This window comes from Miniopterus schreibersii (genome assembly GCF_964146895.1).
Source record: "Miniopterus schreibersii genome assembly, chromosome: 1".
Lineage (NCBI taxonomy): Eukaryota > Metazoa > Chordata > Mammalia > Chiroptera > Miniopteridae > Miniopterus > Miniopterus schreibersii.
Genome location: NC_138101.1, coordinates 27,050,281 through 27,061,847, shown reverse-complemented (window position 1 = coordinate 27,061,847; position 11,567 = coordinate 27,050,281). Strand labels below are relative to the sequence as shown.

The 11,567-nt window shown below is 44.1% G+C and overlaps 1 protein-coding gene across 1 annotated transcript in view; it reads left to right on the top strand.

Moving 5' to 3' along the window:
- Positions 1-464: 464 nt before the first annotated feature.
- TXK (TXK tyrosine kinase) overlaps positions 465-11,567 on the top strand; it is a gene marked incomplete at its 5' end in the record, with an annotated part of 52,106 nt that continues 41,003 nt past the window's right edge. Inside the window, one exon of the mRNA XM_081148673.1 lies at positions 465-552. Coding sequence (XP_081004799.1) covers positions 465-552 — 88 coding nt within the window. The remainder of the gene's footprint in view (positions 553-11,567) is intronic.

Below are 11,567 nucleotides of genomic sequence, written 5' to 3'. Positions count from 1 at the left end.
TTCTTGGCCATGTATAATTTTATTGGTTGCCCCCCCCCCCAAAAAAAACAAAGCTTTCCTCGTATGGGCCCTGAAGTGTGTGTACCGAGTGGAAGGACAGAACGCTGTGGCCTTTGTACTCCAAACCCTAGAATCTAATTCTGTTTCTACTACAAAGTGTGTCCCTTAGCCTACGCTTTCCTTTCCTTCTCTCTCCAGGCAGGACAGTTTGATTTGATTATTTTTAAGGTCCCTTTTACCAAAATTTTGTGATTTCTTGAAAACGTCGCTTGCTGGCCGCCCACGCAGTTGGGAATGAGAGCCGAGTGGCGCGGCTGTGAGAGATCGGATGCAGATTGCTGCACTTTCTGAGATGGGCCGCCGTGCTGTCATTCACACGCTTCTGAGGTTTCTGAACAGGAAAATAGGTGGGGTTAACCTTGCCCACGAGAACATCTTGGGTGAGCTATGATTTCAGTTGAAAGATGTGTTTTTGTGACTGGAGCACTGCTGAAGAACTGAAGACAGTTCTGCATGCTCCGGGCAGAAGCGCAGCCATGATTCTTTCCACCTGTAAGTAGGACGCTTTGTCATTTCTCTTTAGGGCTTGTTCTGGGCGTGTTCCTGATGCTTGAACACCAGAGGAAGTCTTCTCTAAGGCACAGGGCTTGTGAAATTTGGAGGATTATTCCCCCAGATGTGACAGGGTTTTGTTTGTTATTTAAGTAATCACTGAGGTAATGTAATTTTAGTAAATGTTCAACATTGAGATAGCAAAAGTAAGCAAAACAAAAACAGTGTCCTTAAGTTTATATGAGTTGGCAAGAATGCAGTTCAAAAGTGTTTGTTTTTAGAATGATATCCAGTGTCAGCAACTCAGGGCTGGGGCGAGGAGACCAAGTTCTAGTTCTGAATCTGCTGCGGCCTGGGTGGGTCACCTGTGGCAACTTCTTTATCTCAGGCTCTCTTATTGTTTTTCTATTGATTTTAGAGAGAGAGGAAGGGAGGGACACACACACACACACACACACACACACACACACAGGGAAGCATCGATTTGTTGTTCCATTTGTTTGTTGTTCCACTTGTTTATGCATACATTGGTTGATTCTTGTATGTGCCCTGGCCGGGGATCGAATCTGCAGCCTTGGCGTATTGAGATGACACTCTAAACAACTGAGCTACCTGGCCAGGACCTGTATCATGTTCTCATCTATAACATGGTGACTCTCTTTTTGCCCACCTTCCAACAAGTTGTCACAAAGAAATAACAGATAAAAACGACAGGTCCTTCCTGAACTTACTTTTGGAGTTGCTTTGGAAGACTAGTGCCATGTGCAGTTTTAGGAAATGCTTATTAATTTAGCTCTATGGCTCGAAGGGATTTATCATGCAAATAATTAAAACTATGGAAGAAAAATGGTCTTTGATTTTAATTCTGAATGACTAAGGAACCAAGCTTTAACAAAGATCAGTCACATAAGATTAAAACAATCAAAGATTATCTAACAAACTTGTTACATTTCTGATTTTTAAGTGGCAGTAGGAAAAAATGATTGCAATTTTAAAATGTTATCTGTTTAAGCCAAATCACGTGTAAGGACCCAATGCCTGTTGGTAGAATTTGTTAAAATATAAAGCAGGCTATTCCAGTTGTACTGACCTGAATATAAGTTATGGTCTTGATTCTCTTGTATATCAAAATGGGGCTACCTGATATCAGGAATGCAGGCCAAACAGAGCAAAGCAGAAGGAGCTAAGAGGCAGCAAGCAGCCTCTCCCACCTGCCCCAATGGCAGGACAGAGCTGAACAGTGATTTAATAAAAACCTTTTTATTAAAAGCTATGTGAGCATCTGTTCTTCATTTCCCCTGGGGTCAGAACTAGAGAAAAGGCTGTAAATTATAATAGGAAAGACTTAGTTATATATAAAATAAATAATGGTGAGGGTTGGGACAAGGGCTAGAGATTGCCCAAGGGATGAAATAAGGGACTACATATTGGAGGGATATTTTGAGGATCGTTCTGTCTGGCCTGGAGGGACATGGATTTGACAAACTCTCATTGTCCCTTCCGACTTCTGATCATTTGATTCGATGGTAAGAATGAACTGTTTGCTGCTGCTATAAACTACAGCTACACATGGCTCCTTTTTTTCTCTCTCTTCTGTGTAAAACAGTATTTACTGTTGACAAGGGAAAGCCAAGACAAGCCTCCAAGTGTGTTACTGCAAATTAAAAGAAATATTTGTGTGTGTCGGCCAGGCTGAGTCATTTGCCAAATATAGAAGTCTGGCTTCAGGTTGCTGGGGGCAGGAGTACCCGAGGAGACCATGGTGGAAGGCGAGGCGCTGAGCATACCGAATGGGGGGAGCCTGAGAGAGGTATCAGGCACTGCTCCAACGAGCTTCAGCCTGTGGGATGAGATTCGTATTGCTAGCGTTTCTGCCAACTAACTGTTGCCCTGAGAATAGGCCCAGCCCAGGAGAGTTAGGGCAGGGCCCAGGGAGAAGAGCTGGGGGTTCGAGAAGCTCACCTCTTACCTCCACACCACCTTTTCATCTAACTTCTCTGCCTTTCTTTCTTCCCCAGTTTATAAAGAAGGAAAAAGATAATTCATGTAAATGGTTCCTAGGCCTTAGCATGCCTAAAGCGTGCCTGGGATGCTGTTTAAATGCACATTTCTGGACTCCTGTCTGTAATTGGACCTGGGGGTGAGGTCGGGACCCCTTCCTTGCAGTTTCTTTCCAGGCCTCTGTTTTGCAAGCCCTCTCTTATTCCTTGTTGTATTTGATTCCCACACCAACCCTGCTAAGCTACTGTCTTCCATTATTATTATTACGCTTAATATGAAGGCAAAGAGGGTAGCCGTCTAGGGAGTCTCTGCAGTGGCCCCCGGGAGCGCCCACCTCCTGGTGTTCGCCCTGCTCAGTCTCTCTGCTTGAGTATGGGTTGGGCTTAGCAACTCCTCATGAACAGAATGTGGTAAAAATGATGGGGCGTAATCTCTGAGGCGAGGTTGCAAAATGACCGTGGCTTCTGCCTTGGTGCTCTTGGGCTCCCTGTCCCCCGGCTGACCCGCTGCCACCCTGCGAGCGTTCCCAGCAGCCGGTGGAGAGTCCCCATCGTGGGGAACCAGGGCACCAAGGCCTGCTGACTCCGCTGAGTGAGCTTCGCCGTGGAGCCTCCAGCTCAGTCCCTCTAGGCTGTGCCTGGACTTCTGACCCACAGAAATTGTGAGATAAATGTTTTATGCCTCTACGTTTGGAGATAATTTGTTTTCCAACAATGGATAACTAATTCAGTGGCAAAAGGAGAGAGAGCCATGGACCCAAAACATACCCGGCCACTTTTACTACCACTCTGACTCCAGCTGGAGTCAAATTCTCAAAAACAAAGAATTTCTCAATGTTAATACAGACATGAGCATGTGTGCCTTTTCTTCTGTTTGTTAATCATTTCATGATCACCCCCCTGCACTGCTGATCCTGGTCGTCACGATCACCATAGCCACTGTTCGCAACCACGTCTGTGAGGCTCCTGTGCGCTGACCGGAGGCTCCCCGCGGCTCCTCAGCAGGGCCCGCCTGGCCGCGCCACCTGCCCGCCTCCTGCCCGCCGCCGGCCAGTGGGCGCAGCGGCCCAGCGCCAGCTGCAACGGAGGGCGTGTGGTCCAGCACTTTCTCAGATCATAAGCTGGCCAGAAGTCTTGGGTATGATTTCTGTGAACACCTCACAAACTTTCAGCTCACAGACAACAGTCTTCTAGGAAATAGCTACATTGAGGCCTCGGGGTGGGCAGGGAGGACTTGTGTGCAAGGTGGCTGCATCAGCTCGTTACTGGGAAGAGAAAAATTCCTGCATAGAGCGAACAAGGGCTTCAGGGTGCTAGAGTGTTCCATGCCTGGGGGCTGCCCTGGCTGAGGCTGTGACCAGATGAGGAGTCTTCAGGGAGCCTCAGCTTTTCCTTTCAGCGCCCTTTACTCCCAGGAGCACTGTCTCCCCCTGGGGCCCAGTGCCCCCTCTAGCTTCCCAGGCTTCTAAAATCTCCTCTCCCCTTCCTCACACTTAGCACCCCTTCAGGCCCCAGCCAGACCAAACACCATTCTTCCCTTCCACCCAGATTTACCCTTTTCCTGTCTAGTGAGCTGGGTCCCCATTTTCTGTTAGTAAGCAATGAACCCCTTAGTGTAGTTACTCCTCTTACTTTAAGGTTTCACAGACAAGGAAAATGTTAAAAACCAAGTCTGGGATCTAACAGGGTTGTTAACTTATTTTGTCAATAGGTTAAAAAAGATTAACATCTCTGGTGACCATAATTTCTTAGAAGAATTGGACACTATACTGTCAAAAAGAAACACACAGGATTGTTCTTTGAGCATTCCTGTTCAAAGGTGTGCCCTTTTAATGTCCAAAGGAGGCACACACACAGAATGAAATAACACCTCAAATATATAGACTGTGGACTCAGAATAAAGCATAACTTTCTAAATTGAAAAAACATTTTTATGAAAATCTCAGTGTATTTCTCTCTCCCCCTCCCTCCCTCTCTCCCTCTCTCTCGTTACCCCCCTCCCCTCCCTTCCCCTCCCCTCCCCTCCCTTCCCCTCCCTTCCCCTCCCCTCCCCTCCCCTCCCCTCCCCTCCCCTCCCCTCCCCTCCCCTCCCCTCCCCTCCCCTCCCCTCCCCTCCCCTCCCCTCCCCTCCCCTCCCCTTCTCTCCCTTTCCCATCCTTTCCCCTTTTCATTCTTTCCTTTCTCCCTCCTTTGTTGGCGTGTGTTCTTGGCTGGGCATCTGGAAAGCCTCTTCTGATGCCTAATCAGAGGTAGAAATCCATGCTCAGGAAAGCCAGCTTTGTGTTACACCTCCCAGATAATAGGTTAAGTCAATTAAAAATGTGCCCTTTGGTTCAGGGCAGCTCTTGAAACAACCAGTAATTCATGTTTTCAAATAGAAATCACTAGCCATCTGTCAGTTATGACCAAATTCAGTAGGAATGAATTTCACTTGAACCACTGATTCAAAATGAAACTCTGACATCGGAAATGCCAGGGGATGAACACGAGGTTACACTGATATATAAACCTCAAAACATTAGAAACGGAAGGAACGGCACCAGCTCTGCTTCCCAGACAGCAGAGGCCCCACGGCTTTTCATCAAATGTTTATTTGCTGTGCTGAAAGGGGGCCGCGGGGGCTGTTCTGGGAAGGGGTGCTCGCATTTGCCCGATCCAGCGACCCTGGTGGAAATCGTTCCCAGACAGAGCCCTAGCGAAACCACCCACACGTCTGGGGGGGGAAGGAAAGCTAAGGGGACCCCTGCGCGGATGAAAGAAGGGGGAGCAAGCCTTCCCAGAAAAGAGCACAAATACCAAATAAAATAACAGGCTCCCCTGCCTAACCCACAAGAGATGAGCCGGTTCCTAAAGGTCACAGAGATTCTGCTGGAGGTGGTGCCCCTTTCCAGATTTGCTGGGACGTGATATATAATTAAAGATGTTTGCTGGGGAATTAGAAGCAGATGAAAAGAACAGCGCAGATGTCAACCTGGGAGAGGAAGCTCTGGCTCCTTCCTGCGATAATCCTCAACCCTGAATATATCCTTCCAGTGGGCAAATAGTCATGGCCCATCTCTGGGGCATTTTAGTGTTCCGGGCAAAAGCCCTTGATATGCATGAGTTCCTGCCTCCATTGGGAATTTTCTAAAGGTGCAAAAGTGCTTTCTCTCTGCAGGTTACTCTCTGCAAAACAATTCAAAGAATGGTTTCTGTAATCACTGTGCATGTGGAAGTGAGTCTCCACTGATTTATTCACCTGGAAGAGCTGTGGTGCTGTGAACTGAAAATGACCATGAATCTAATAATCATTGCTATCTGCTTTGGCATGGGTCAATCATTCAATCTATAAAGATGCCTAGTATCTTGGAAAGTCATGCCAAACAAGGGAATTCCAGGGAACTGTTCGGCTTTCACAATTTGCTCTTTACTAACTCAGCAGTTATTTATTGGGCAGCAACTGTTTGCTAGCAGCTGTGCTGGGCAGAAGGGAGGGAACTGTCAACAAGGCAGAAGTTGGCCCCCTAGCTGCTGCTGTTGATCTTCAGGCGAGAGAGAACAAAAACTTTATCATAATTAAAGCAGTGGTGCCTCTATTGGAGGGCATTGTCTTTGTTATTGAACTGGGAAAAATAAGTGTTTGAAAGGCTTCGTCCTAAATTCCAGGCTTCAGGAGAGGTCTAAGGTAACCGAGGGAATGTCACTGGGTTTATAATCCACTCTGCTGGGGTGTAGTCATGAATTGTGAGTTCAGTGTACAGGAAAAGGTTTCTATCCTAGTTCCAGATGTCAATTCTGCCTGCTGACTGATACCAGCAATTTTGCTTGGAAAGTTCTATGTATTTCATTTTAAGGTATTAGGATGGTTAATTTTATGATTCAACTTGGCTGGGTTATGATGCCCAGGTATTTGATCAAACATTATTCTGGATGTTTCTCTGAAGGTGTTTTTGGGATGAGTGTAACGTTTACATAGGTGTATTTGAGTAAAACGGGTTACCCTCCATAATGTGGGTGGGCCTCATTCTATCAGTTGAAGCCTTAATAGAACAAAGACTGACTTCCCCTGAGCAAGTAGGAATTCTGCCAGCAGACTGCCCATCCCACTAAGTTTTGAATGCATCAGCTTTCAGAACAATGTGAGCCAATTCCTTGAAATAAATCTCTCTGTTTACTCTAATACAGGTGTGTTGCTTACAAACATGGAAATGCCTTTAAAAGAAACTACAGTACAACATGTTTACTATGATATCATTTATACCTTAACAGGAATACGTTTCAGAGCCTCTCCTAAGAGCTGTTTTAATAGTGAGAGAGAAAGCCCATTAGAGTCGTGAATGGAAGGATCATTGGCCTCTGAGTCAGGCGTAGAGAATGGGCTCAGAACAGAGAAGTTGGGGGACTGAGGATTAGCTTTGGCTTACTTGGCCTTCTTCCTCTGTTTTGTCTCAGAGGGAGAACCACACCTGTTTCTATATATTTAATTTAAATATATCCTGTGAGTATCCCAAAAGTTATAAGGAATTGGGTAAGGGAAATAGGTTAAAGATTAAATGGTCAACTGCTATGTTCTAGGCATTTTGCCTCAGCCCTTTTTCTCCCTATCCTCTACATATCTCCTACCATATTTCATCAGTGTATAGTGATTCTTTTAAATAATTTTTTTTACTTTTTACAGCTGCGTAGTATTCCATGGTGTATATGTCCCACAGCTTTTTTATCCACTCATCTACATGAACAGAATAGATTCAGTGACACGGAAGCATAGATCAGACTGATGAATGTCAGAGGGATGGAGGAGGGCGGGTGGGTGGAGGGGGAGAGAGTAACCAAAGAATTTGTATGCACAGATGCACAACCCAACGACATGGACAATGGTGGGGAGAGGGGATGGGATAGGGTGGAACGGGTCATTAGGGAGAAAAAGGGACATCTGTGATATTTTAAACAAAAATAAAATTTAAATATTAAAAAATAAAATATAATTTTACTTTTTAAATTATAGTTGACGTACAATGCTATATTAGTTTCAGGTGTACAGCCCCATGATTAGATATTTATATAACTTACAAAGTGATCACCCCGATAAATTTAGTATCCATCTGACACCATATATAGTTATTACAATATTATTGACTATATTCCCTATGTTGTACTTAACATCCCCATGACTATTCTATAACTACCATTTTGTACTTCCAAATCTCTTCACCTTTTTCACCCATCCCCAAACCCCCTTCCATCTTGCGACCATCAAAATGTTATCTGTATGAGTCTGTTTCTTTTAAAAATATTTTTTAATCTATTTCAGAGATAGGGAGAGGGAGAGAGAGAGAAACATCAATGACGAGAGTCATTGATCAGCTGCCTCCTGTACGCCCCCTATTGAGGGTTGAGCCCACAACCCAGTTATGTGCCCTGACCAGGAATCACTCTGTGATCTCCCGGTTCACACGTCAGCACTCAACCACTGAGCCATGCCAGGCAGGCCTATGAGTCTGTTTCTCTGTGGCTTTTCGGGTTCCACATGTAAGTGAGATCATCTGACATTTGTCTTTCTCTGTCTGACTTGTTTCACTTAGCATATACCCTCCACGTCCATCCATGTTGCAGATGGCAAGAGTACTTTTTTTTAATGGCTAAATCATTTTTGATTGTATATATGCACTACTACTTCTTTATCCATTCATTTATTGATGGATACTTACGTTGCTTCCATATGTTGGCTATTGTAGACATGCTGCAATGGCCTTAGCCGGGTGGCTCAGTTGGTTGGAGCGTCATCCCGTACACCAAAATGTTGTGGGTTTGGTTCCTGGTCAAGGCACTTACCTAGGGTGCAGGTTTGATCCCTGGTTGGGGAGTGTACAGGGAGCAACCAATTGATGTTTCTCTCTCACGTTGATGTTTTTCTCTCTCCCCCCCTCTCTCTCCCCCTCCCCCTCCCTTCCTCTTTTTCTAAAAATCTATAAAAAACATGTCCTTGGGTGAAGATCAAAAAAAAAAATTCTTTAAAAAAACAACAATGCTGCAAAACATATAGATGCATATGTCCTTTTGATTTCGCATTTTGAGTTTCTTTGGATAAATACCCAGAAGTGGAGTTGCTGGTTCCCTTTTTGACCCCTGTTATAGCCTTTGTTTGAAAGTCTATTTTAAAGTCTGGTATAAGTATTGCTACCCCAGCTTTTTTTTTCCTTTTCCATTTTCATGAAATGCATCCCTTAACTTTCAGCCTGTGTGTGTCTTTTGATCTGAAGTGGGTATCTTGTAGACAACATATTTAAGGGTTTTGTTTTGTTATCTGTCTGGTTACCATATATCTTTTGATTGGAGCATTTGATCCATTTGCATTTAAAGTAATTGTTGATAGATATGTATTTATTACCATTTTATTTTGCATATTTTTTACCTTTTTTTTTTTTCTTCTTCTTCTTAAAGAAGACCCTTTAACATTTCTTATACTACTGGTTTGGTGGTGATGAACTGCTTTAGCTTTTTCTTGTTTTGGAAGCTGTTTATCTGTCCTTCCATTCTAAACAATGGCTTTGCTGGGTAGAGTAGTCTTGGTTTTAGGTTCTTGCTTTTCATACTTCGAATATTTCATGCTAATCCCTTCTGGCCTGCAAACTTTCTGTTGAGAAATCACCTGACAGTCTTATGGGAGCTCCCTTGTAGGTAACTAACTGCTTTTTTCTTGCTCCTTTTAAGATTCTCTCTTTTTTTTTAACCTTTGGCATTTTAATTATGCTGTGTCTTGGTGTGGGCCTCTTTGGGTTCATCTTGTTTGGGACAACCCCACACATCTTGTCCTGGACTTGTATGTCTATTTCCTTCAGCAGGGTAGGGAAGTTTTCTGTCATTTTTTCAAACAGGTTTTCAAACTTGTTTTCAATTTCTTGCTCTCTCTCTTCTCCTTCCACACATCCATGATGCAAATGTTGTTATGCTTGAAATTGTCCCAGAGTCTCCTTACACTATCCTCATTTTTTTTAACTCCTTTTTCTTTTTGTTGTTCTGATTGAGTGTTTTCTCTTTCCTTATATTCCAAATTGCTGATTTGATTCTCTGTTCATCTACTCTACTGTTGATTTCCTGTAAATTATTCTTCATTTAAGTTAGTGATCCTTCATTTCTAACTGGTTCTTTATTATGGTTTCCATGTCTTTTTTTCATGCTGTTGAGGTTCTCACTGAGTACCGTGAGCATCCTTATAACCATTGTTTTGGACTCTGTATCTGGTAGTTTACTTCCCTCCATTTCATTTAGTTCTTTTTCTGGAGATTTCTTTCATTCTTTCATTTGGGACCTATTTCTTTGTCTCCTCACTTTGTCTGCTTCCCTGTGCTTGTTTCTATGTATTTGGTAGAGCTGCTACATCTCCTGGTCTTGGTAGAGTGGCCTAATGTGGCAGGTGTCTTGTGTCTTGTAGGGACCAGTGGCACAGCCTCCCCAGTCACTTGAGCTGGGCACTCCAGCTGTGCCTCCCATGTGGGCTGTGTGCACCCTCTTGTTGTAGTTGAGCCTTGATTGCTATTGGCAGATCACTGGGCGGGCTTGACCTCCAGGCTGATTGCTTTTGAGGACTGGTTGCAATTATAGTGGAGAAACTGCTGCGCATGGTCCAACCCCACACTAGCAGGACTTGCTTCAGTGGGGCTTTAGTGCCCTTTGAGTGTGTCATGTGTGGGGGTGGTTGGGTTGTAATCCGGCATGGTCTGAAGCTGTCCACCAGGTGCACAGGCTCTGGGGACCCCCAGGAGGTGCAGGCCAAGGTCAGCCATTGCTTGTGCCCTGCCTGGGACCACCTTGCATGAGCTACAGAGTGACCTGCAGATGGCTGCTACTTGTGCTGGGCTTGGAAGTACCTGGGAAAGGCCAAGCTGTGAACCAAGGCTGACTACTCCTAGTGCTTGGTGTGGGGCCAGTTAGCAAGTGGTATGAGGCACGCTGAGGCCAGAGGCTGCTTGTTTGAGAGATTTTAGGAAAGTCTGAAACATGAGCCAGGAAAGGACGTTTGTATGGAAAAGCCACTGGAAACAGCTTAGGTGGGCCCGAAAGTTGAGTGGGGTGGGTCTCAGGGAATCACCAGGGTGGGGCAAACAGCCTAATGGAAAAGAGGTTAGTGCCCCTGACTAAATAGTCAGGTATTACATGTTTTAAAAATTCTCATGGCACACTGGTTGAAAATCGCTGCCTTAGACTGTTGAATAAAAAAATGACAATAGCCAGCACAGCAATAGTCGTCCAGTGTTCATGCCCTGTCTTGAACCATAAATATATAGGTCATATAATAGAGTTGCATCTTATTGGTCACATCACATAATAAAGTTGTGCCTGACTGGTTAATTCTTGGTACCAGAAATCCTTATATACAACTATAGGCACTTGACTTTTAAAAAAAAAAATCCTCACCTGAGGATATATTTTTTCCATTGCTTTTCAGAGAGAGTGGGGGGGGGGGGGAAGAAAGAAAGAGAGAGAGACATTGCTGTGAGAGAGACACATCAATTGGTTGCCTCACACAGACATCCGACCAGGGCTGGGGATGGATCCTACAACCGAAGTACGTGTCCTTGGCCAGAATTGAACCTGGGACTCTTTAGGTTAGAGTGGTTGATGTTCTAACCACTGAGCAAAACCAGCCAGGGCAGCCCTTGATTTTTTTAAAAAGTCACTTTGGAGCAAAAAGAATCAGTAATTATTATTATTATTATTTTGTAAACCAATCAAAATTATACCTAATTTTTTTGTCAGATTGGCAAAAAATATATTTTTTGGTGTGCTGCAGAATTTTAGTAATTAGGTTATGTTTGCCATGAGAAGGAAAAGGTTGAAAATCGCTGTCCTAATACAGAAAAAAATTGACCACCAGAGAGATTTCATCCATTTTATTTTGCATCTCATCATTTAATGCTTGGTTTTGGATAAATTTTTTTAAAAAATATATCTGGAACAAAAGTTAGACTTATGACCTAGTATAAGTGCTAGCTGAGGCTCCGGAAGCTCAGTTTTCTTCAACGCTGCTGTTCCACA